At 44.8% G+C, this 24,087-nt stretch overlaps 1 protein-coding gene and 1 long non-coding RNA gene across 3 annotated transcripts; one reads left to right on the top strand and one right to left on the bottom strand.

The window, feature by feature from the left end:
• Nucleotides 1-22,296, bottom strand: SMYD1 (SET and MYND domain containing 1). 2 transcript variants are annotated; one of them, XM_003206020.4, is made up of 10 exons: nt 21,897-22,296; nt 12,285-12,461; nt 11,389-11,602; nt 10,347-10,477; nt 8,363-8,401; nt 5,584-5,776; nt 3,269-3,361; nt 2,584-2,747; nt 1,675-1,843; nt 1-398 (listed from the first exon to the last, which is right to left on the bottom strand). In XM_003206020.4, exons 1-10 carry the CDS (start codon nt 22,031-22,033, stop codon nt 240-242), a joined length of 1,476 nt encoding a protein of 491 aa, XP_003206068.2. In that variant the 5' UTR covers nt 22,034-22,296; the 3' UTR covers nt 1-239. The 2 variants fall into 2 exon arrangements, with proteins under 2 accessions (XP_003206068.2, XP_003206069.1); XM_003206021.4 differs by lacking the exon at nt 8,363-8,401.
• LOC116216600 lies at nt 7,661-12,463 on the top strand. Its single transcript, XR_004159714.1, has 2 exons — nt 7,661-7,793; nt 11,061-12,463. It is a non-coding gene; the product is annotated as an uncharacterized LOC116216600 (long non-coding RNA).
• Nucleotides 22,297-24,087: the final 1,791 nt, after the last annotated feature.

Below are 24,087 nucleotides of genomic sequence, written 5' to 3'. Positions count from 1 at the left end.
TTTCTTGCTTTGATTTTTTAATGCTTGTGGTAGAAAATGATGTTGCTTTTGCCAAGAGCTCTTCTGCTGTGAGCTCTCAGGAGATTTTCAGGACTCTCCCCACTGGTCCGTGCTCTCAGACTGGTGGCACTGGAAACAATCCTTGGGGATGTATCACATTCACATATTACATTCCCCATGTCTGGAGGTGCCACAGGTGGTGTTACCTAGCAGGCGTGACTCTGTGTCAAGATCAATATTTATTCCTTCTTGTGGAAGAGGCTGGGTGGGGCCTCATTGCTGGGTTCAGGCATGACTTGAATCTTTTGGTTTTTGAGGGCAGCTTCCCTCATCTTGTAGTACATGAACTCATTCTGCTGGAACATGCGCAGCTCCATCTCTGTCTGGACACGCATGACCTGAGGGACACAACAGATTAAAGACCTGTGATGCAGGAGATTTCAAAGCAAGTGAAAAACACGCTGCCTAAAAACGAGGACTGTCCATCAGGGATGTTCTAAGCCATGTAATGACTGATTCCTCTTGCTCCAGGTGTCCCAGCAGCAGAACCAAGGATGACTGAACAGAAGTAGCATTTACTTTCTCAGAGCTGGTTGCCTGTGACCTATGAAGGTGAATAAGGCATCAGCCCTTCCTGCACCCAGCCCTTCTGCAGGCTCCTGGAAAACATCATCCCTGGATTCACTATGAACAATCATTTGTAATGCTGTATTATGACAAAGGTTCAGAAGGGATTTAAGGAAATCTTTTTACACCTGTCTGTAAGTTCTTTCAACCTTTGGTTTAGTAGCACAGAGGTCAAAGATCCAGTATTTTCATCCTGAAGAAAGTGAAAAGGGAAATACAGAAATGAAGGTGCTGGAGTCTTACCCTATGAGATGTAAAGAGGCGAACAGTCAAGAGACTATTTTACTTTAGGCACAAGACAGTCATTTTTCTGATAATATAAAATTGCACTAAGATTATAGCTCCGCTGCTAGGGGGACAAACATCAATAAAGGATTGAATTTGACATTGTGTAAGTTTTTTGGCTACTAAAGGAGAATACTATAAAGCCAACAGGCCATTTGAGTGAGTTGAAGGATAAAGAAATGATCAGCCCTCAGATGCAGTCATATATAGTTCATCGCAGCTCAACATGTGTGATTCTCCTGGGATATGCAGCTCTTGACCTTAAGCTAAAAAATACACATATCAGTCATTGGAGAAAAAAAATAAACTGCAGTCCAGAAGGGCTAGGGAGTGGTAAATAAAGAATGGTCATCAATAATAGACAAAGAATATTGGTTGGTAAGCCGGGAACAAGTTCACCGTGTGTAATTTGATACAGCCAAATTGAATGCCATCCATCTGAGAGCAATGAGGTCAGGCTGTTTGAAGAATGGGAGGCTCTGCCCTTGGGCTCAGTGTTTCAAAAAAAGATTCAGGGGCTCAATGGCTATTTTTAAGGCATGTACTGGTGCAGAATAAAAGATGTTTTTCAGGGATGAAAATTTCCCATAGGAAGGAATATGCACTATCCAGCAGACTAAAATGACCTAGAGAAAAGGACGGCACTAGTAAGAAGCAGCCATAACTTGACCTATCTCTCTTACAGATGGGTTGTTCCTGCAGACTGAATGCAACCTCATCCAGGCAGATAACAGAGGCAAGAAGGGAGATCGTGACACCTACCTCCAGGTCTTTGGTAATTGGGTGGGAAGGTCCATGGGTTATCAGGAGAATGGCATAGGCTTTACAGATCATGCTGTGTCCGGCTTCAATGAGGCCAGCATGCCAGTGGGTCACTCCTGCTCGCATCACAGCCATCCCCAGCTGTGCGTTGTTAGGATGGTATATTTTCCTGGAAAAGCATTGAGTAATTTTAGTTCAGGAAAGATCTCAATTCCCAAATGTTTGTCAATGATGTGACATGTTTTCCAAAGAGCAAACTGTTTACTCAGCTGAATATTCTATTGAATTTGTTGCCAGGAAATGTGCAGCCCCACTAGGGCCATGAGGACATGGGTTACACAAGGACATAAGGTGTTGTGAAAAAGAATGAACAACCTGCAGTCAGTGTGAGCTGAACACCTGGGTTGGAGACCTGATCATGCAGCCCAGATGTCACCAACTTCACAGATGTAATGATGTGCCTAAATTGAAAAGGCAACAATCATCAACATCTCATTAGCTGAGGCCACATACTACTCAAGAGTGAAGGGATATGTGTCATTTGACACAGCTCCTCTTTTCTCTGCAACTTATCTTTCCTGCAGGTTGCAGGAGAGCAGGCCAAGTCCTGCAGCAATGATCTCTCTGTCCCAGGCTCTGTGCTTTGCTACTAGGGCAGCCCTGAGATGCATCTGACCAAACCAAAGAGGCTAATGAAAGATGATCCAAATTACTTGGCATTTGCAGTTAGGTAATTCAAGGTGTTTGAAAGCATTTAGGAATGGGTTGCTCTCTGTCTGGTGACCAGATCAAAATCTGAATGCCAGCACTTCTGTTCCGATGGGAGCAGACAAAGAAAATAACTCCTATAACACATTGCCTAACACTGCATAACCAGAGAGAGCTGCCAAAAACAGAGCAGAGCCATACAGGTAGCCGTCCACCATCCTCTTGGCATATTCAGCTGCCTCCTCAAACATCTGGAGGTAGGAGAGGACCTCAGAGGCAATGCTCAGGATCCTCAGGAGGTAGATGTTTGTGTCTCCCAGCACAGGCTCCTGTTTCTTCAGGCACTCACGGCACAGCTTCACAACCTACATCCAGAAAGCAGGGAGAAGGAGGAGAAAGTCAGAGCACCACCGGCCCTGAAGCTGCCACTCCTGAGCCTTGTGTGGTCCATACCAGTCCTAGAGGCCAAGTCAGACTGCATGAAGGTTGGAGAAGATAGGATATGCTTTTATATGTCAAGAAGCATCAGTCTAACTAAATGATTCGTGCTCAAATCTTGCTCTACCAGGGTTACTTTCATAAAATAAGCACGGAAGAAGTGATTATGCCCCTCCTGCCATCCACCCAACCTCTTATAAGCACCTTGATGCAAAGAATGCTCCTAATCTCCCTGTGAAGGTGGAGATGGTGAACATTCCCATTCCCACTTGCTTGTCTGCATCAGCTTTTGTGATCTGAACTGCCAAGAGGATAGGATGCACGTGGAGACATTCAGATTACAGAGATGGAACTTCGTTTCACACATAAATCTTTGACTTAGGTGGGACAGGACCTAATTCCCCTGGCATCACATACACAGCAAGAGAGCAAGAGCACAGGGACTCACTTCATGGTAAGTTCCCTCCAGGCGGGCCTTGTTGATCTTCTCCAGCGTGTCCTTGGAGAACTGGATAACTTCCTTCACTGTCTCAGCAGAAGGCTGGGAACAAAATTAGGAAAATAGGTGAGAAATATCCATCACCTGACATCTAGGCACTATACAAATCCAAGCATGCCTGATGAAACACTAACCAGCCCCTAATTAGCCACTTCCTCTTCCTCCATTTATTGCTGAAGTGTAATACAATTATATCCAGTATCATCACTTATCCTCTGCTTTTCCAAGCTGTTTGAATTTGCATTTTCAAACAGTTCTAGCTATCACAACCTTCCTTTTAATAAATGGAAAATCTGAAATCAGGCCACAACTGCCTGGTTCTGGGAACTTGCAGGAAGAGCCTGGCCAGGAGACACATGACCAAGACAGAATACAGGCACTGGCCAGCAGACAGAAAGCAGAGATACAAAGATGCAATGACGAAGGCAGAGATTTGGATTTATAGTGCAGGACAGCTCCACTGCCTTTTTGCCATATTTGGTTGATGGGCTTTTTGAGGAGTCTAAGATTTAACTAGTTCAGAAAAGCTCTTGAAAATTTAGTATGGAAGGAAAAACAGTTGCATTTCAGAGCTATATGTCCCATATGTACATGGTTGTGTATGTTATGAATTATTATTATATACTATTAGACTGAAACTATTACAGCTAGTCAGATTTCAGCAGCAAGAGGACATTCATTCAAAGGCAATGTTAATGTCACTGTGCTGAGAAAATACTCCCAGAACAGGCACTTCAGCAGCATTTCCACAGCAGCTTTATCTAATAAAATTCTCTCCTGCATTTACTAGACCCCTAATCCTGTTGCCATTAAAAACAACGGGAGCTCTGCTACTATTTGGAAGGGGCGATGGACCAGAGGCCAGAGCAGCTGTTGAGGATGTAATCTGTCCATCTCACGTTTATTCATAGAGCTTTTTCCACACAGCTGTGAGTGCTGCTGCTGTCAGGCAAGCGAGCCTGAATTTGGGGAATGCAATACAGCTGATGTGCTCTGAGGGTGAGGTCAGCCTGGATACTCATTGTCTGTGGATGGAGGGTATTTATAATAGCTGAAATCATATCTCGTGTAAAGATACCAGGAGGCTTCTTCTATGCCAGCAATTCAAACAGTGGAGCGTATTTTCCCCAAAGTGCACACTGCAGAACATATGGAGTGTTCACAATAAGGAGATGGTGCATGTCAATGCTTGATAGCAGGCTTTGAATGAGAGATGAGATTTTTTATGCAGCCCACTGCAGGAGAAATTTGAAAATACTTCTATAGGAAGTCAGATGAAAATGCTTCTGCATCTGAAGCAACTACTGGGAGCTTCAGTAGCCAGGATTAGTTTAAAATGAAGCTTCATAGTTTAGCAATGGAATTATTTAGCAATATCTTTTGCAACAATTTATCTTTTGTAGAGCTTACAGGAATAGAACCCCCCTTAGCTAACACTGACACAGAGGAAAAATAGATTTAAGCAATTATATCCTTGGGCACAGGAATAAAAAGGAGGAGATCTTAGAGCTATCAAGCTCTGAAAATAGGAGCTGCTGGCCAAGCAACACATCCTAATGCTGACAGCGAGACAGTCTTACATCCTTCTACTTGATAACTTGTCAGATTTCCCAGCAAAACACGGGCGATTGAAAAATGAATGGTCCAACACATTAATTCTTCCCACCCAAGCAACCAGGCACAAATGGCAGAGCATAGAACAAATTCACTCTCACCAGCCAGTGCAAGGAGGGTCTGATGACTGGATTCCCAGCTTCCCAGAGCCAACACGATGGTACATCTTTACAAACTGTACAGCTTACGTAGGGCCAGTTGGTCCTGTTCTCATGGACTATTTATATATATATATATATATATATGATGTATTATATACATCATATATATATGATGTAGTATTTTCTGTTCTGCTGTTGTTCAAAACTTTGATTCCATTCAGTTCCTGTCAAAAAGTCCAATCTAAATACCTAGATTTTTCTCAGTTCTAGACCTCATTTTCTAATATTTTATCATTCTGCCTGTTGCTGGACTGTTAAAGGCAACTTTTGTGGGCTTTTTAAAAATGAAAACCTGTGTGCCTGTCACATAATAGGGATTAAACTATCCATGTTTGAGTTGGTGTTGGGCTCAATAATGTTTCAGTCCTGGTCTCATTTTTTGCATTGGCACCGTTCAGACTGCTGCAGTCTGACTCTGGCACTGTTGGGTGTCCCGAGGCTGTGGAGGACACACAGCCACCTCTGTTTGAGAGCACCACAGGACCATACCTTCTTGTCCCCCTCCTTCACTGCCAGCATCAGGTCATCTTTGATCTTTTTCTTGCAGTGCTCACAGGTGCAGTCAAAGTAATATTGCTTCTTCAGCTGCTTCTGCCGCTCCTCACTCACATTGAGGAAGTCCACATAGGACACAGTCAGCTCATCTCCTGGGGAGATCTTGCTTAGTGCCCGCAGCTCAATCCTGGGTACAAAGAAGACAAGATATGGAATTGGAGAACCAAATGCAGCCATAGATACAACAGGGACAAATCCTGCTATCAGAATCAGCCCTTGCCCTAAGGTAGTGCTTTAGCAATGCAGAGATGCGCAGCAGCCTGGTTAACTGAACAGTCACATCAGTTTGTCCTGCCCCCCTGCCAGTCCCTGGCTGGGATATGCTGAAAAGCAGAGAGAGTCCTAAGCTGGGTGAATAATGGGATGAACCCAGACATAAAATCTTATTATGCTAGAGAGAATCTCACTACAAGAAAACCCCTCGATCAGAAGTACACGACAAGGCTTGTAAAATGCTGAGTTTGGACTTTGGGTCTTTTTTAAGCACAGCTTTCATACTGCTTGTAGAGCTCTGGCTAGACTCCCAGATCCTGAGCTGGGCTGCTTTCAGTATCATTTTCACTCTGAAAAGTTGAGATGTGCCCTTTGGGTGTAGGATAAGAGATGCCCCAATCCGTTTCATGCATCTCTACATAAAGCCTTAGAAACAGTTGACCAGGAATAGTTTATTTTTTCTACATAGACCATCTGAGCTGATGCCTAATGCCAATATCAAACACAGGGAAATTACCAGTCTGTTACTAACCCAAAACCCAGGGTAAATGCTTGCACTGACGACAGGCCTCTGGAAAGCCTGGTTTTTGTACCTACCTTTACTTCAGGCCTTTCTCTGTAAGACATTTTAAATGATGTGGACACACAAATTCCCTTGCTGTTTAACTCCAGCAAGATAAATATCTTAGTTCCTCTGGGCTGGATAGCAGGGTCTGGATAGGGTCTGGATAAGCACCATGGCATGCTGCCTCCTTTAGGTCTCACCGTGAAGCCAGGACGTTTGTATCAGGTCAACTCTGTGTTTTAAAAGAAAGCTCCTGGGAGATGCTCCTGGGTGATGAGGCACTGGCACAGGCTGCCCAGGGACCTGTGGGTGTCCCATTCCTGGAGGTGCTCAAGGCTGGGTTGGATGGGGCCCTGGGCAGCCTGATGTGGTGGGGTCAATCAGCTCACAGCAAGGGGTTGGAACTGGACAGGCTTTAAGGTCACTTCCAATCAAGCCATTCTGTGATTCTATGCCAAAATGTCTCACCAGGAGAGGGAGCTGATGACCGGAGCACTATAGGCAGGCTGGTAGCTAAAAGCTCTCTGGGTCCTTAGCTTTGCTAAAGCTGCTGTGAAAACTACACACTGAGGTTGGTCTTGACTTTCTCTGGGCATTAGATCATATCAACAGCATATTTCATACTAAATTTATCACTGAACATGTCATCATAATGAAGGGCAGCTATTGGACCTGTCAGAACCATAGAAAAATGCCAACCAGAGAAAGGTGCAACCAGCTACTCCAGGAAAGAGCACACAAAAAGGAGTAATTTCCATCAGAAAGGTTTACGCATAGAAACATTCCTCTTCACACTTAACGGGATCCTCATTAAAATGAGTCATGCAACCAAAAAAGCAAGCCTTTGACTTTTATGATGCCCCTGATAGCCTAAGTACCATAGGTATATTTTAAGCAGTCATCTGTGGTGACGAGGGGATTGATAACATTTCAAACAAGCCTGCACACACGTGGTATATTTTAAATCTACAGTTAGAGAGACACTGTCAGCTGATAACCTCCCCAAGCTCGTCCTGTGCTCTTTCCCTCCCTAGTGTCTGCCCCAGGCTCTAAGGACCTTGAGAGACATGCACAGAAAGCACTGGGAAGCTCAAAACTCAAATGATCCAGAAACAGGAACTCTAATCAGGAGTAAAACTGCTCACTTTTATGGTACTATCTGTAATGCTATGAGTCAATGGTAAAGAAGTATTTCATCTCTTATTTCAGGAAATTGCCTGGTTTTTTTTTGGAAATGAAGTTTGAAAACAACAGTGTCCCTGTAACTGGACTGCATATAACATACCAAGTGTATGAGCTGATTTTCCGTCTTTTTTTTGGCATACTTTTCATGGATTTTTCAAGCAAAAGAGAATGCTCGCATCAGGTAACAGTGGCATCATTAAAAAGTAAAACATTAATCATGTACTATGATAAAAAAAGGATGAAACCTACATCTCGCAGTGTTGCTATTGTAGACAATGCATTCACAGGGCACTGTTTGTTGCAGAAGAGACATGGACTATTTAGTATGTCAGTAATGCGACCATTTCTCATCTCGTAGTATGCAAGGTTTTATTTTGGGCTGTGTAAGATTAGCAAGACCTTGTTCTGACTTTCATGCTCTAGCTGCACTTGGGGGGGAGAAATGAGAAGTGGAGGGGAAATACTGAAACAGAGGAAGCCACAGGAGAGGGCAGAAAGGAAGGGAGGGAATTTGCAATCAGGGAGACATTACTGCTATTGTTTTAATTTCCTACAAAATGCAGAGTTAAGTGAGGTTTGGGTTTAGTGGGGCTTTACACAGGGAGGAGTAGAAGTTCAGAAAACAGAAAGTGAAGTTTTCTGCAAACAGAGGGTTTTTGGAACCCCTCGGTGCTGTTTGCAGCTGTGTCATTAATGGAGCTTGAGGGGTACATGGCAAGGGGAAGGACAACGCTTTCAAGAGTGACCCACCTCATCTGTGTGTGGAACATTGATCTTACAGCCTCATGACTGAAAGACAAAACAGACATCTGCAGTTTACACCGGTACAAGCACAACAAAAGAAACTGGGTGAACTGGGATCATTTGGTTGGGGGCACTGGAGCTCCCGATGCCTGTCACATATCAGTCAGCATAAAGGTACAAAGAGCTCTGCTGTCCCTGTACAGCTGCTGTAACCAAAGCACGCATCACTGGCTCACAGTGGTTTCAGGGACAGCTGTCCTGGCACTGTGATTTTAAGAGTGCTGTCAGCCAGTGGATGAGTAAAATCCTCTGCTGACATTTTGCAGGGCTGGTTTTGTGCTGACCAGAAACATCTCTCTGACATCAGTAGTCATGCTCTCCAAAATGCAGCTTGAAATGGGAATTAGACTGGGATATCAGCAACTGTGCTCTGTAAACGAGTTTAGTGAGTCCTCAAGCCCAGCATTGTGCTTCAAGTGCTGAGAGCTCAGTTCCTGCAACAGTAGCTGCTCTTATCTCCATGTTTCCTAGAAAAGAAACCTTGATAATTTACCTGGCCAATTAGCTAATGTAAGCAGATTTATACTCATGGTCATGGTTTAAAGCCAGCAAGAGGATTCATGCAGGAAATTCATCAGGCTGCCACACAAGCAAAATGTCATTCCTCTACTTACCACCCAGAAACTCAGGTTTGGGGGCTACTACCCCTTCCAGCTACCTTCTCCAGCACCCAGGCTGGTCTGATAGGCTCCTCGTCACCCTGTGTATGACCTATAGCAACTGGCTATAGAGCCCAGGCTCCAGCTGGCTCTGGATCACAAAGGTAACCATCCTGAAGCACTTATCTTTTCTCTTTGCTCATTCCTGAGCTGCTTGATAATACTGGTATCATTTTAGCGGGTAAAAATGGCAGTGAGAATTGGAGTGCACAAGCAATGTTAGTTAAAGGAGAGGAGGCTGTGGGCTTACCTTAGGCTCAGCACTGATGTTTGCTGAACATAGGAATGTATAAAATCTTAAGATTGAGCAGAAAACATTAATAAAACACTGAGGCTGTGGAGGTTTTGGCAAGCAGTTTACTTCAGTTAATGTCTTGCACATAATGCTGCTTGCTGGATCAGCAGCAGTTTAGGCTCCTCCTGGCTTAGGATGTGGAGGGCAGAACATCCCTCCAGCAGCTGTGCTACACACTGAGAGCAGCTGCCTCCACTGCCTGCTCTGCTGGGACATCCCTGCAATCCCACTGTGCCTTTCAACCTCTTCCTATCTCACACATCCTGCAGATATTTTCTTGCAGGATTTGGGTGGGAAATTGGAATGCACAGCACTTTAGGGCATCCAGCACTTGCATGTGACTCTGTTTGCCAGATAACAGTCACATTTCTCATTAAGAACCTATTGCTAAAGAGTTTATCAGTAATTAACAGAGACTGCAGGTTCCCAAAGAGATCAGCATTTGTGTTAAGGTTGGCCATAAACACATCAGTGATAGTGATACATGTCTGATTGCAAGCTTCAGTTATGAGAAACTCTTGGACTGTGGACTCATTTTAATCTTTAATAATTCATTAACTGTAAGTACCCCTTAACTGCTTATGAAGCCTTAAGTGAAGCTATCTAGGTAGCTACTTGCCACCCTATCTGTCTATTTTGAGTCTTATTTCAAAACTCACAAGGGAAAATTACATGCTGGTTCATTGGATTTGAGGTCATAGAATCATAGAATCAGAGTATCATAGAATCAAACCCTGCTGAAAAGCTCTGTGCATTTGTTTGGTCTATCAGACTGAATTTATTTAAATAACAAGAGAAAAAAACAGCTCTTCTTTAAAAAGAAAGCCCTAACTTTTTGTTTCTGGACTAGAGAAGGAAATGAGAATCGATTTTCTGGGACAGGGATCTGACACTCTGAGGTCAGCAATCTGTTATGTGCATTGGCTGCTAGGATAGATCCCCACTGTGCTTGAGGAGAGGAACGCACTGCACTCACTTGCCATTGTTGAAGATGACAGTACAGTTGGGCCAGCAATCGTGGTTGGCCTGGCAGAGGTTGGGGAAGATTCCCACACCAACAGCTTGCAGTCCTCTTTGGTCACTGAGGGTAAAGGCATTGCAGTTGATCTAGTCCCAAAAACACAGGCAGGAAGAAGCACAAAAGGAGAAAAAGTTGAATTCAGCTACATTCAGGATTTCTCAGCTGCTTCTGATTGTTTAGGAGAGGCACACCTTAGTATCCCACCTCCAAACTTTAAGGAGAAAGGAGAAGTGCCTACAGGATTATTGTAGAAGGTAATTCTAGAAATGATACATGGTGAAGATGCACTGGTCTCTTGTATGGATGACTCCCCGTGCCCAGTGAATTTGCTCTGCTGGGATGCTGTGTGTCCCTGGGGGAAATTGATGTTCCATGGGTTAACGAAGCCTGACATGCGCTGACTCACAGCAGGGCTGGGCACAGAGCTGCTCAGCCTCACAGACTTTCTCTCTCTGCACCACAAAAATTTGTAGTTAACATTTTAGGAACGGGTATTATGAAATTTCAATATACTTTACCTATTATGTGTATATATATGTATACATGCAAAAATGTAATGCATGTAATATTGTAACAGAATAATGCATATACTAAAATAGATCTGCTACATTCTCATATATTCTATTTGAAATATGTTTACTAAAAATATTTTTATATATTTTTTCTTAGCTCCTCTAGGTGCAGAGTGATGCCCAATGTGACTCGTGGTGACAACACAGCACCTGAGATTGAGAGAGCCATTTGCCTGCACGTTTAGACAGACTGCAGACCTTGACCTGGCTGTGCCTCAGATTTCTCTGTGTCAGTGCAGAAGCAATGTGTATGGCAAATGTGGCAGTATTCAAACTACTTGTAGAAAATGCTTGTCTTGGCTATCTCAAGGATGAAGTCAGGAATCGTCAACTCATTCATTTTGGTTTGAGACTTCCCTTGGGCACCTGGCATAATCCACAGCATTAAAAGAAGCCCTCTTTGCTTTCTCACCCATTTGACATACCACTCCAAATATGTGGGAGATGTACTGCATGCCAAACTGCTGGCTCTGGGCCGGCCAGAACTCCAAGAAGCTTTCCACATCGATACGGAGGTCCTTCTTCTCCTCCTCATCAAAGTTCTCCACGTGGTTTTGCAGGTCATCAATAGACACCAGGCAGTTCTCCGACAGCCCACTGCCTTCTCTCTCTATCCTCCACAGGATCCGGGCTGCCAGCCTGGCCAGGAGAGATCCCAAGGTGCTAACACCATGCAACACCAGAACCTACTCAGGTTCTCGTGCTCCTCCACCCAGCACAAGGACAGGGACTGAGGGGCCACCAAAATTCATTTATCAGTGGGACACTGTGTGCAGCCAGGCCATACAAGACAAGTTCAGCATCAACTGGCTTATGGCTGGTCCCCACCCAAGAGTTTTGAAGGGAAGGAAGACACAGGGGTTTCCCATGGCATGTAGTTCTTTTCTGGAGAAGTCATACAGAACCCCAGCCCTGGACAGCTTCTTCCATTTCTGTGGGGAATCCTATCATTTTCTTACTATGGAGCCAGGACATGAATCAAAATCAGTATATACTGGAGCATCCCTGCTTTTCCCACTGAAACTGTGAAAGGTGGCTTTTCTTCATCTCATTCTGCTGCTGTAGGATTTTGGGTGTCTAGCACCAAACAAAAGCAGGAACACAACCCCCTCACACTGGGCGTTCTTCCAAGCCCCAGCCCATGAGCTCAGGGATGTTTGTGGCCTTCCCCAAACCAGTTCCCACCATCACACATCTAACTCAGGACACCCAGCTCTTTCTCACCATCTCCAGAGGGATTTCCTATCCTCCCCCATCATTCCCCAGCCTGGTGGTGCAAACAGCCAGGCTGTGGGCCCAGTTCCTTGGGACCCACTCTCACCTGATGTTCTCAGTGGGTGCCTTGCCATGCTTCTTGATGGCAGAGCACTCATTTTTGTGGTTCAGCCAGGCATCTCTCTGGCAGGTTCGGTCACAGTAGTAGGCGAACTTGCACTGGCCGCAGCGATGGAGCTTCTCCTGCCGTTTGAAGCAGGTGTGGCAGACTACGTGTGTCAGGCTGGAAGGACAGAAAGTAGGCTTATGCCTCAGTGATAGAATCACAGAGTCATAGAATCGTTAAGGAACGGACTTTTAAGATTACCAAGTGCAACTTCAACCCATCCCCACCATGCCCACTAACCCATGTCCCTCAGTGCCACATTTACACAGTTCTTGAACTCCTTCAGGAACAGTGACTCCACCATCTCCATGGGCAGCCTATGCAAATGCATTACCACTCTTTCAGAGAATAAATGTTTTCTAATAACCAACCTGAACCTCCCCTGGCACTACTTGAGGCCAGTACCCCTCACCCTATTGCTGTTACCTGAGAGAAAAGGCCAACCCCCACCTCGTCAACCTACTTTCAGGGAATTGCAGAGAGCAATACCATCTCCCCTGATCCTCCTCTTCTCCAGACTGAACCATCCCAGTTCCTTCAGCTGCTCCCCATAAGACTTATACTCCAGATCTCTCACAGTTTCACTGCCTTTCTATGGACACACATGTCTTTTAGTAGGGAGGGGCCCAAAACTGAACTAAACTTGAGATGTGGCCTTACCAGGGCCATATACCAGGGGACGATCACCTCCCTGCTCTAGCTGGCTACACTACTTCTGATACAAACCAGCATACCATTGACCTTCTTGGCCACATGGATACACTGCTGGCTCATGTTCAGACAGCTGTCAACCAGCACACTCAGGTTCTTCTCCTTCGCGCAGCCTTCCAGCCACTCTGCCCCAAGCCTGTAGCATTCCATGGGGCTCTTGTGACCAAAGGGCAGGACCCAGCACTTGGTCTTTTTGAACCTCATACAGGCTGGCCTCAGCCAAGTGATCCAGCCTACCCAGATTCCCCTGGAGGGCCTTCCTACCCTCAGGCAGACTGACTCTTCCTCTAAACTTGGTGTCATCTGCAAACTTAGGGTAATGGCTCAACTTCTTCAGGCAAGGGTCCTTTCAGTTTTCTGTCCATGGGCTCCTCCTACAAAGTGTGATGGAACCTCAACAAACATCCCACCTAGCTTAATCCTCATACACTTGTCTGATGCTGTTGCTTCCCTATTTGGCTATGCCAAAGAGACAAATATTTTGTTTAAGGGAGGAAAGCAATAAACCATTCCCCAGCTCTCAGCCCTCTTTTCTGCAGCTTGTCTGCTCCTTCTCAGCACCACTGCTGTTAACAGGATTTTCAGTCTGGTTTTGTTTTCTGTCTGGCCCATGCTGAGCAGAAAGCAGACGTCTAATGGGTCTGTCACTCAGTAGAATAAGAGCAATGTGAAGGCAATGAGCCAGCCAGTGCTTCACTTGCTTGCAAAGTCTCTGAATTTGGCTGAATTGAAATCCCTCCAGAAGGGTTCTGCATAGGGCCTGGCACAAAAAAGGAGCAGCGACTACCACAACACCTGACAGGAGAAAACGGTTGAGAGGGGTGAGTATGGTTCTGTGTGGTCCTGGCTGCTATCTCAATATTTATTTAGGCACAGTCATACTGTAGGGATAAAAATACACACAAGAAATGCTCTGATAATCAGCAGACTAGAGGTGTATCATAGTAAAGAGGACTGATGGATGGAGGTGGTTATATAGGGAAAACCTGCATTTGTGCTGCTTGAAACAAAGTTATTTTTCTGTGAAGTAAAAGCAGCTTTGCTTGACACTTCTTTCTGCCTCTGGACCTGAACTGCATCTATATGGGCAGACCTGCATTTGGTATTATGTTGGAAATGACATAGGAAAGCCAAGAAAACGTCCTCCTTCAAGGTAGATCTCCTCATCATGAAGTCTTCTCTTGTATGTCTTCTCCTCCCTTCATCAGCCACAGCATGTATCTCGGCTGTCTAACACTAGGTGACACCAGACTGGGTGGCTTTGGGGCTCTGCTGGTCCCGGGGATTCCAGAAAGATGGTTAGGATGGACGAAGGGCTGAGGAACCTATTCAGCCAACCCCAAGCACAACTGTCCAGGGTTGAATGAAATTTCAGCTGCCTCAGGGACAGACAAGCAACACCATACCATTAAGAACAGAAGAAAGCTGAACTCAGAAGTGCTCATGGAGCACCGTCTGGGATAGGACATGGGGCAGACTGACTGTAATACCAAGTTTAGGAGCTTTAATTGTGTTTATGAATATGAAGATTTTATTAAGAAATCCAAGAGGGTTTTTATATTCAAAAGGGCAATATGGTGCTGAGCTGAGAATACCGATGATTTACTGCTTGTTCCAGAATATGGCACCCGTGGGGGTGCTGTTAAACAGCAAAGTAACAAGGGCAGAGCCTGATGTGGGGATATGCTCTGCTCTGTTTATTCTGACATTAGCTTTAGCACTGTGCTCTTAAGGTCACTTAAAGCTGTCCAGCAGATAGGCTACCAGTGCAAATTCCTCCTTCCAGTCTAAAGGTCTGATCAGCTATTCCTGTTCCTCACTCTGTGGTTTACTGTGAGCTGGATGAGCACAGCACAGCAGGGAAACAGCTTTCAAAAGCATGTTTTCTCTTTGGGGACTTCAGAAAAAGATTTCCAAAAAGCATCCTACCGTTGCATATACATAACTATAATCAATGGTGAGGAATATATCAGAGGATACTGATGAAGCCCAATTTGATATCCTCCTTTCAGGAGTGCCCAGGGTCTTGGACCTCATGTGCCTTGTCTCACATGTCCAGTTGCTTGCTTCTGTGACTCATTTCAATGGGGAGGAGAGGGAGACCTTTTGGGATTTTCTCCTTGCTGCACCAGCAGGCTTTTTTCCCCATCAGTTTTCTTCTCCAGGCAGCTGCACACTCCTCTGCCTCCAGCCAGGCTCAAAAGCAAGAGAGAATTAAAATTCCTACTGCTCAGACACCGCTGTGTTTGGGGGAAGTTCTCCTCATTGCAGAAATCTCACTGACCCCATGGAACATTATCATTGCTCACAGCACGGAAACAGGCATGGGGAAGAAAAAAAATGTGTTGACAGTCACAAGAAAAGACTGTGCCACAAGTAGGAATCACACCCATAGTCACAGGACTGTCTTGCCTCTTCCCCGTACATAAATACATATATATATATATATATAAACGTGTGCATGTTTATTTCTATCCCAGTACATTTAAAATGCTTTTTCATTCCTCTGGCACTACTGCTTGAGCTACTGAAACCACCCACCCTGTGTGTTGGCTCAGGCAGGATGGAGAGGCCCACTGATGTAAAGCAGGTTGATTTGCAGAAGGCAACACCACGTGCAAAAAATGAGGTTTGGAAAATGACAGCAAGCAGTGCTGGTGCAGGGAAGCGAGCCCAGTGCAAGGCAAGCAGTCAGCATGGGGAAAGAGGGAGTGCATGTACATGGAGGGGGATGCAGCCAGCTCTATTAATGCAGATGAATAGCTGGGAGGTGGTGAAAAATGCAACACTGCGCTCTATCAGCTGTCAAGTCAGGGGGGCAGAGAGGTGCAAGAGAGATTACATTCCTTGTAAGGCAGAGGAGAGACACAGAGCTGATAAAACCCACATGCTTGTGTTGTGCAGTGAAGCACAGAGAGATATCTCGCACAGGGAATGGGGCACCCTTCTGCTGCTTGCCTGTTTTAAGGACAGACAGAAAGTGAATGGGAAGGTAAAGAAGCTTCCCTGCACTGAGGAATGATAGGGTAGGTGTGAATACAGTGCAGCAGAACACCAGTACTGAAGCAGTTCATCTTGCCAGCTCCCTCAGAAAAAAAAAAGCTGGCTGCAGATAGAATTATTCAGTAATTTGAGTAGGTTGACAGGCATAAAAAATACCTTGTTTCTCACAAAACTCTTATGGGATCCTCAGAAATGGTTAAAAAAAAGAATGGATGTATTAATAATACACCAGGCCTTCAAAGGCCTGTGCTTAACTGTTGATGCTATAAAGAAAAATTGAAAGACACGAGTATTTCAGATCAATTGCCCAAATCTTCAACAAACAGCACTCAAGCACTGACTGCAAGTCTGACTGCAAGCCCTTAAATTGCCCAAGAATCCTGCAAGCTCCTGTCCTGCAGAGAGCCAAATGCCCCAAATGGGGATGGAAAACTGAGTTTCCCCTTGGCCCAGGAATGAACATTATGACAGGTTCTGATACCTGTACGTTTGCAGGTAGACAACACCAAAGACTTGCAGTGGTCCACAGTCTATCCTGCAATCACCTCTGCAATAGTTAAGATCCTCCAAGGACACAGGGTTAAACCCAAGTCTCTCAGCCTGTGGAAACCATTGGTTTATAAGAGCTTGTCTGTGTCAATGCTGTGTCAATGTACACTGCAGTTCCTGGGGTGACCTCTGGCCATTCATCCACCACCTCTGTGCGTTCATGTGGTGCGAACTGCAAGTCTATCTATTTTTTTTTTCTTAATCCTGGCCAAAAGCAAGATCTTCACTAGCACAGTGATTTCTTCAGCCCATCTCAGCCTTGCCAGGTCAGGGATTTAGAACTGATTTCAGGGGTAGATGCCACTGATTGACTCACTAAATGACTCTATGAGGAGCCTCAGGTTTCCTTGGCCTCTCCTCCAAGTGTCAGCTGAGTTGGTCTCTGAGGGGCTCATGAACTCCACTGTTACGTGGATGAGATGTACAACCACTGCTATTCCTGGACATAGCTACTGTCACGAAAGCAATGATTCAATATGCCAGCCAACTAATGCAAGAGGTGACAGTGCTGTCAGCTTAACCATGACTCCCACAAGTACAGCTCTCAGTGAAAGCAAAAGAAGCAAATAGCTCTAGCGACTGTTTGGACTGGATTCAGATCTGTAGGACCTGCCAAGACAGAAGGCTGAGTACTGCCACAGGAAATACACTCACCTCATCTTTGAGACATGCACAACCTAAACATCTGCCAACCATTTCCCACCCAGCCCCCAGAGCACCTCATTCACTGATTTGAAAAAGCAAGCTGAGATGGCTGTACTGCAAACAAATAGAGGAGGGTTTCACTGAATAGCTAATGGAAGTGGTAAAATGATCGAAAGTCATTTGATGTGAGTTTATTCAATTCTGTACAAGATAAATGTCACACACAGATGATACAAAGTACACCTAAGTTCACCTGCTTCATTTCTGTTCCTGGCTGGCTTGGCATCCCTCTTCACAACAGCGGACAGAGGATGATAGAATAGCCTAAGAAGCAGGCAAAGTAAATGTATTTGGGTCCCACTTCATACATCACTCATCAAGCAAATCTTCAAGTGATCTTAGCTTTCTACCACATGATACTGTTTGCTTTGACTACTCTCTTTCAAATCCTATTAGTTAAAGAGCAAGCTCATAGAGAGAAGGTTGACAGAAATATATCAGGCTTCCCTGTGCCTGTAGGAAATGTAAACTCTTACGAACTTGAGAGCTGACGTACATGAGAAGGTCACATACTGTACATTGAGCCCAGGTGAAGGGAATGTCATCATTCTGAAGGTAGCTGTGAGGAAAGGAGACCTGAGATCTTCAAAGAGAAAGTGAAGAGGGAGGGAAGGATTAAACATTAGTATATAAGCAGAGCATGACAGCATGCTTTAACTAGAGGTAATGGCCAGCCAGCTATGCACAGTGGCTTTGCAAATTGTAAAAAGATCCAACAGAGGCAAATAATTCCTTGAGAAAATCTGTTATTTCCAACCTTCTGCATCTATTTGGGGGAAAGAAAAGTTGATGCTGATTGGCATTTTCTGAGTGCTATTTGAGCTGATTACAGCAAGGCTGATTCAAACACGGATCAGAAAGTTTGTTCACAAACCTGAATAGCAAAACACAGGAGATCACACTGAGATCTGCCCCTGCTTTCAATGAGTATTCACCATTTCTCCCAGCAGGCAGTTCTAGTTTGGGTAGAAGCAATGGGCTTGATGCATTAGTCAATGCCAGGAAACCACAGCGTCAAGTAACATGTTAGCTTCAATATGAGCTGGCTGATGTCTTTAGAAACCTTCTTTAGCTTCTCTTTGAGTTTCCTGTACTATTGGGTCAGAGGTCTCTGGCACTATTTAAAAGCTGCTGCTCAGATGACCTTCACTGGGTTGAAAAATACGCGTCCCCATTAACCTAAATGACTTCAGTGACTTTCAGGGGTTTGTTTCCCAAGTGGGATGCAGTCTGCATGTTTGGACACCTCATCTGCACCCTGGGTTAACTAGAGCTCCAGTCTAAACACTCAGTATGGTCTGGAAAGCAGTTCTGCTCTCCGTGGTGGTGTCAGCCTTCCATGCGCATTATTGAGCTCCATTGACTGTAATGGGCACTTGGGTCTGGATTCACTTGCCTGGACATAGGAGCCTGATGTTATTTTAAGCTCTGCAGGGACTCTCATCTGCCCTGTAATGTTGTTCCAGAGGAGCCTGATTCTCATAAATCCCCATTTGTACCTGTCAGCCCTAAGAGGATGTCTCAGACAACCCAAACTGAACTGCTAGACAAGGCTCCACATTGCCCTGTAGGAGGATCCACTTAAATTGACTGGTCTTATTTGCTCAGAGTATAATGGCTGGTTATAGAGTTTTTTCAAAGAAGATATTTTTCCTTTTGCTTTCAAAACAAAATTCTCAAACTCAAACTCACTCTCCAAATAGCAGACATTCATGCAGTGCAATTGGTGACAGCCTCAGGTTAAAACTGCTTCTGCAATTTCTTGCATCAATATGTAATTCCACAGTTTACAGCAGGTGGCTTTCCCCACTGTGTGACAGAGTAGGCCCTCTGCATAACTTAAGTCCAAGTGTAATTTATCCTCACTTTCTTCTGTGAAGTATTGCATTTAACACTTTCTGTTCTTCACCAGGTCGAATGGTCATCAGCTTTTCTGGGTCTCCAGCACTTCTTCAGCGCCTCCTGTCGCAAACCAGTTTCATACCTGTGCACAAACACAAGCTGCTTTCCACCCTATGGTATTGCCACACGAAGAAAACAGTGTTGTACCTCTGAAGAGCTGCTCCAATTAATCTAGAAAAGATGCCTTTTCTTTGCCTGCTGTTGCCACAACACATGCAGTCACATAGAAGATCACAGTGTGGTCATTATAGTATTATAGCCATCGATATAAATCACAGCACAGCCAGGTGCAGGTTTTCAGGGGTTCAACATCTACACCATGACCAGACTTCCCATAGAACAGAGTTTCTAAAATCGTTGCAAGGTACAGACCAAATTTTCAAATTACTCTGCACTCCTGTGCTTCCATGTTCTCCTTAATAGATGCAAAAAGTTGAGCTCTGTGGAAAATCACTTATTTGGTAAGACCTGAGCTGAAAAATTAAAGCTACCAGTCACTCATATTTGAATTCCCTTTCCATAATTCACATACTCACTGCTTTTAGCAAGAAACTAAGATGCTGAGTATTAGAAGGATCCAGGCTATCCTTCAAGAGCAGTCAGCTCAATGGAGTTATGTGCAACAGTTACATACCACTTGGACTGTGGTAAAAGGTACCTTCAAAACCAAAGCCCCGTAAGTGTGTAACAAACATCAGAGCAGTTTTCACAAGCAAAATGCATGTTTACATTCTATATCAGGCTAGGATACTCCTGCTGAGCACTAACCGCAAACATTTAGCTGGCAACATCTGCCTCAGAGAGTTTGGGAATTTCACCACTGACACACATAAAGTACTTTGGGATGAAACATGCCACAGGAGGGTAAGAATCAACTACTATTGCACGGGAGCGTGAAGAAGCAGCAGAGAGATAAGAATGACTGAACCCATTCCCATCCTCTGCAGTCCCACAGATGTGTTTATTTAACCACTTTGATGCTCTGGGAGTTAAACAAACACAGCCTGGGGAGGGAGGGAAGCACAGCTCTGCCCGCTCAATGTCTCTTGGAAATCTACACTGACTGCAGTCTGGATTGCTCTCCTATATGCACGATGCTCACAGCATTTTGTGTAGAAGAAAAAAAGCCAACCAGCAAACAAAAGGCAAAATGTTTTCAATGCTCAAATTAATATTTTTAATAAGGTGTATGAGAGAAGTCATTATCCGTAGGAACTTCTGAATAAAACACAGAATCCAGCAAGTGACACAAATGAAACTAAACTATGAGAGCTAAGAGGGCACATCAAGGAGAGGTGGTTTTGTTACTAACCACTGTCATTGAATACAAGGTTAAGAATTCAAGAACTTAACATTAAAAAAGAAAAAAAAAGACCACAAACATGACAAACATGTTCACAAACAAAAAATTCACAAACATGTTCATTCATAAGGGCAAGGAAAAAGTGAGTGAAAGACATAAAAAATCTTATTCCTTGCTCTGTCCGTTTATCCTCAATTCTCTGCTGTTGCCAGATTGCATATGAGCACAAATCAGCTTCAATTGCAGCACTTAACAGGGAGGATGACAAGCATTAAAACAAAAATGTTTTGGTTTAATCTGTTTGAATCCTAGACTTTGTTAGCAGAACTGATTCAATCAGAGAAAGCTCAGCTAGTGAAGCTCTGCCCTGTTTAATTCACTAAAGGCACTGGCAGCTTGGGGCAAAACTCAGCGTCAGAGCTGGTGCCTTCAAGGAATGCTCACAAATTTCCTAAGCCGAGAATGTCAGCTGACATCTAGCTCTTCAGCTAAAATGTTTGGGACAAATTCTATTCTCAGATACTGCATTGTAGGGCTGGACAAATCCCATTTGTATCAGAGGCTCTAGACTAGGTTTATTCCACAGGAGATTAACATAGAAATTGGTTCTTTGTGTCTCTTAGCTTTCAGGCTATTTAAGTGAATCTTCCACTAATATGAAGGGCAGAAGTAGCACCCACAGGCTGCTCTGGCAGCACAGGCTGATCAAGTGTTCTTCACCCTTGAAATAAGCAGCAGAAAAGAAGAAGGCATCTGCACCAAAATTCAGTTTCTGGCTGTATCAGTATGAACAAAAGTTCGAATTGCTCCTGTCTAAGAGTGAAAGTAGAAACTTGACTTCTGTTAACTTAGCTAGTTATAAAATTACTTAAGGAGAAATAACATCACTTGCAGATCTTCCAGTTTGAAGACAGCTGCCTGTGGAGCTACACATACAGCTGGGTGGTGGCACACATGAGCAAAACACAGTGTAACTCACTGTTATCACACATTATACGTTGGAGATTTCAGCAAAGTGTCTCTCACTGAATTACATTTACTCCTGCAACTCAGTGGAATGTAGCATGGGTCCAGTTTTGTGAGGCACTGAACACACGCAACTTTCATTTCATTTGGCAAAAGCAGGCAGCATCGAGCACCTTGCAAGTTCACATCCTGAAAACAGATTGTGCCATGTATATAAAGTGAAAAAACAGCTCTGAGCCCTGGGAATGATATCACTGTAAGCTGGGAGTGCATCAGTACGAAAGTGTTTCTAACTTCCCTTTGCACCCCTCTCTGATGCTGTCCAGACACTTTCAAGCTTTTTCCCACCCAGTCAGATGAATTTTGCAGTGAGACAACTTCTGAACTCTGTTTTATGAGTCCTTTTCTCTTACCTATCAAAAACCACAGCAGCGTAGGCTGGCTCTGCAAAGATGACATCTCCGGGCAAGAATTCCTTCTGTGCTTTCAAGCCCCTGCCTTTGCCTTCAGTCGTGAACACTTCAACTGACTCCATTCCCCCTCTGGTCATTCCCAGGTATGAGCAGTGAGCCAAATCTTCCGTCACCCTTGTCAACTTCTCCTTGCCACAAGACCACGTTTATAAAAGGGCCAGCCTACCCCCACCCCCAGCTGCACCGTATCCCATAGGAGGGAGAGGGGGTGGGAGCATGAAAGGCAGGAGGAGATCTTCCACGCAATATTGCCGACCTACACAGGGCCGGGTCTTCTGCTTCTTAGGAAACCCCCTCCAAAAACACGTTTGGAATTGTTTCTCCCAGCCACAAGCAGTTGTATATGTTAGGACTCAGACTAATTTATACTCTCCCATTGGAGAGGGAATGTATTCTCTTTGCAAGGGTATTTTTAGCAACCACATGCTTCTGTCTCTCAGGAAGCAACAGCTGAGACAGTGGGATAGGAGTGCTGGTATGTGTATTTTTGACCCCTTCCACTGTCATCTGGCTTTTTCCAGAAATTAAACAATGCTGCTTTATTTTTACCCTCTAAGAGATGGACAGTGTGTTTAGAGGCAGGGAGAGCAGCAAAACACGTGTCCTGCAATCCTCTGCCTCTTCCATCACCACTGGAGCCTGGAAAAGGAGCGTCACTTCCTAAACATTAGCAACAAGCACACAGAGCAGCGTGGAAGGAGCTGGAAGAGCAGCAGTGGTTTGGCACGAGCTGCAGAAATAAGAAGGACATCTTAGATATGTGCACACTTCTGGACGCACTAAATTCTTTGAGATTACAAAACATTTGAGGGCTTCCTACCTCCAACCCTGGAAGAGATGACTCAAGGCCAGGCTGGATGTGGCTCTGGGCAGTCTGGTCTAGTGGTTGGCGACCCTGCACGTGGCAGGGGTTTGTAACTAGATGATCATTGTGGGCCTTTTCAACCCAGGTCATTCTATGATTCTATGAGAGAATTTGCCCCACTCTAATGTAAAAGGAGGATGTAGGACAACCAAAGAGAACCCAGTCCCTTCTTTGTCTTCTGTCTCCAGTAGGCAGCGTATGTAAAAAGGAAGGTTTCCACATACAGCAGTTGATCTCACTATAGAAATTGATCCCAGTTTAGATTTTCATTTAGCTTTTATGTTTTTTCCTCTAGTAGCATTTTGTGAGGCTGGTTCTTGGCCATCTCAACCTCCCACTGCTGGGAAACCTAATTCTATGTCCTTCTGGAAAAGGAAGCAGATACAGATACACCACACAAATGTCATTATTTGCTCTTCTAACACCTCTTTGCTGTACAGAAAAACAGAATGGATTTAAGGGAAAGTAAGGCACAGAGAGGTAAGGAGGATAACTCCTGTGCATCGCTTGGCTGTAAAAGAAATGTTTTGTCTGGCCAAGGCCATGGGAACTATTATTGTCCACTTCAAGACAGTCTCAGAACTGCTTCACATCTCTGAAAAGCCTCTGGCAAATTTCCTTTCCTGCAAATGAAGTACTGCACTTCAGTTCCATTATCCTGTGTTACAGTCTGCCTGAGCGTGCCAAGCACAAACAGTATCAATCCACAACTCTATAGATTCAGGGTGATCCAGGTGCTCATGTGATTATTAGCAACATTTCCTTAGAACCACACGTCTCCAGCTCCCACTGAGGCTGACAGAGCTGACTGCATGAACCTCCTCATATTTATTCTGTGCAGTGCATAAAAAATCAGCAGAAGCAATCAGCCACTGAAAGCAGTTTGACTTCTAATTGCAGCAGTCTTTTGGTGTCACATCCAGATCCTCAGTGCCACAGAGCCAACGTTTTGGACCCAAGATGTCATACCCACACCCATCTGGTTTACCCACCAGATACGGTGGTAAAACTTAAATTACTGCGGTAAAAACTGTGGAAAAAAAAAAAAATCGCGGGAAGGCTGGACCTCTCCCGAGAGGCTGGGTGGCGGCTCTCCTTTCAGCCCCGTGGAACCAGGACGTTTCAAAGCCTGCTGGAGAGCACATTTCGGAGGGCTGAGGAAGGCTGAGCAGTGAGACTGAGGGCGATGGACCATGCACGGAGCGTTGGGCGGCGATGCGGGCGCTCTGGGCGGGGCGCGGGGCGGGCTACGCGCCCTGAGGGGAG

The sequence above is a fragment of the Meleagris gallopavo genome, chromosome 4 (genome assembly GCF_000146605.3).
Source record: "Meleagris gallopavo isolate NT-WF06-2002-E0010 breed Aviagen turkey brand Nicholas breeding stock chromosome 4, Turkey_5.1, whole genome shotgun sequence".
Classification (NCBI taxonomy): domain Eukaryota; kingdom Metazoa; phylum Chordata; class Aves; order Galliformes; family Phasianidae; genus Meleagris; species Meleagris gallopavo.
The sequence above is the reverse complement of the archived record's forward strand: the minus strand, read 5'-3'. Positions and strand labels throughout refer to the sequence as shown.

Excerpts from the sequence above, each read along its gene's own strand:
- SMYD1 (XM_003206020.4), bottom strand. The coding sequence starts at position 22,033 with ATGACCAGAGGGGGAATGGAGTCAGTTGAAGTGTTCACGACTGAAGGC. Across the intron at positions 12,462-21,896 it reads GCTGCTGTGGTTTTTGATAG|CCTGACACACGTAGTCTGCC; the intron begins GTAAGAGAAAAG and ends CTGTCCTTCCAG. Across the intron at positions 2,748-3,268 it reads TGGAGGGAACTTACCATGAA|GTTGTGAAGCTGTGCCGTGA; the intron begins GTGAGTCCCTGT and ends TTCTGGATGTAG.